Source organism: Zea mays, chromosome 6 (assembly GCF_902167145.1).
Source record: "Zea mays cultivar B73 chromosome 6, Zm-B73-REFERENCE-NAM-5.0, whole genome shotgun sequence".
Classification (NCBI taxonomy): Eukaryota; Viridiplantae; Streptophyta; class Magnoliopsida; order Poales; family Poaceae; genus Zea; species Zea mays.
This window is the reverse complement of record NC_050101.1, coordinates 167,917,570-167,919,410: the sequence shown is the minus strand read 5'-3', so window position 1 is coordinate 167,919,410 and position 1,841 is coordinate 167,917,570. Positions and strand designations below refer to the sequence as shown.

The window sequence follows — 1,841 nt, the reverse complement described above, 5'->3', positions numbered from 1 at the left end:
CCTGCGATTTGGTCGATCGGTGCGGCGATTTAGTCAGGGTTGCTTCTTAGCGAAGGTAGGGCCTCGGGCGAGCCAGAAATATGTTCGCCGTCGGAGGGGGGCCTCGGGCGAGACGGAAATCCTCCGGGGTCGGCTGTCCTTGTCCGAGGCTAGGCTCGGGCGAGGCGTGATCGAGTCGCTCGAATGGACTGATCCCTGACTTAATCGCACCCATCAGACCTTAGCAGCTTTATGCTGATGGGGGTTATCAGCTGAGAATTAGGAGTCTTGAGGGTACCCCTAATTATGGTCCCCGACACATAGACAGGTTACCGACCGCGACACCCATGCAAAGGACTTTCTTCAGTTGAAACTTGACTGTAGACTTCGTCTCATTCACCTTGGATTCTAGGAATTCCTGGTGAGTGACCAGAGTGGGGAACTTGCCTGCAGGAGTGATATCAACATGATTCAATCAGCTGGGCAGGCAAAGCAGACCACATATATCAAAAGCTCTCCAGATGAACAGCTCCAAGAGTATGTCATCAAGCAACTAATAAAATAGTTCAATACAAACATAATGACAGGACATTGCCTTGCAATAAGTACCAAATTAGTCATTATCATGCAAAACTACATACAGAAATATGAGACAACACTGCATTGCATGCTACAGCTTGGCACGCAAAGTAACAGTCATGTCAGAAATGGACTACTTGCCTGCCTTGTTGAGACCAGGACCAAGGAGACGGGGAATTTTCTTGATGATGGTCTCTGATGCCAAAAAAGCATGGTACTTCTTGGCAAGCTTCTTAACAAGCTTCTTGTTCTTGTTCATTTTCTTGAGGGCCTCAACATCCATGTAGTCAAGTCCCATCTTCTCAGCCTGAGAATACAGTAAAATGGTTTGTGTGGGGAAAAGTTGATCCAGATAGGAAGGGCACTTGCATTATCTTAGCAAAACTTTCAATCTTCCATGTAGTTGAGCAGGATTTGTATAAGAAGATTTAATTGCAAATGGAATCAAGTGCGGGCTTGGACTGACTAATACATGCCAACCACAATTGAGTAACTCGAAGCATTGGTGTTTTTGCAGATTTACTACTGCAAGCATGTTCAACATATAAATAAGTACATTTTCAAGTGCATCATCAACTGCCTGTTTACCTCCTCAACGTGTTGGGCATCACCAAGCATGCACACCTTCATCTTTGGACGAGGGATGTGAGGCAACTTAACAGAGCCACTGAAACGCTTGTCCTTTTGTGGATCATAATTCTTCAGACTAATCTGAAGCTCAACAGTCTCAGTGAACTTCCTATTCTTCTTGGCATCCTAAACTATCTGGGAGATGGCATCCTTGAGAACCTCGGACTGCAACTTACTGCAATAATCAATGGGCAGAATTTATTAGGCAGAGATAATCTATCTGGATGGGAACAATACTCTAGAATTCCAAATACTCCTGCCAATAGGAAGAATTGCAGAAGGCAAAAACAGTAGAATAATCAATAATAATAAGCAAGCTACGTGAATCCATCTCATGTGTCGAGACAAGAACCTAAATCTATCTCACATCCATTTTCATTATGAGAATGAACTAACAGTTGGACCCGGCTCCCAAAGAATCAAATTGGAATAAGCCTGCTAATGGGGGTCTAATCCACCCCAACCCATAGCCAATCAGTCAGCTGTTGTAGCCCAGACCTATCCAAAAATCTAAATCAAGCACCCACCCCAACATGCTCTGTAACACACACACCCAAACCAGTCCATTTTAAACCGTGGAGCATGCTAACTAATGATGTCAGGTTGTTCAATGGTCCATCCCCAAGCTGTCCTAAATATATAAGCTTAAAACA

The 1,841-nt window shown here is 44.3% G+C and overlaps 1 protein-coding gene across 1 annotated transcript; it reads right to left on the bottom strand.

Moving 5' to 3' along the window:
- Nucleotides 1-283: 283 nt before the first annotated feature.
- LOC103631585 (60S ribosomal protein L10a) lies at nt 284-1,365 on the bottom strand. The gene is made up of 3 exons (XM_020540154.3): nt 1,147-1,365; nt 700-865; nt 284-426 (listed from the first exon to the last, which is right to left on the bottom strand). Exons 1-3 carry the CDS (start codon nt 1,186-1,188, stop codon nt 284-286), a joined length of 351 nt encoding a protein of 116 aa, XP_020395743.1. The 5' UTR covers nt 1,189-1,365.
- Nucleotides 1,366-1,841: the final 476 nt, after the last annotated feature.

Coding starts and splice junctions, on each gene's coding strand:
- LOC103631585 (XM_020540154.3), bottom strand. CDS start 1,188: ATGAAGGTGTGCATGCTTGGTGATGCCCAACACGTTGAGGAG. Junction 866..1,146: donor ATGCCCAACACGTTGAGGAG/GTAAACAGGCAG, acceptor CTGTATTCTCAG/GCTGAGAAGATGGGACTTGA. Junction 427..699: donor TCCTGGTCTCAACAAGGCAG/GCAAGTAGTCCA, acceptor TCACTCCTGCAG/GCAAGTTCCCCACTCTGGTC.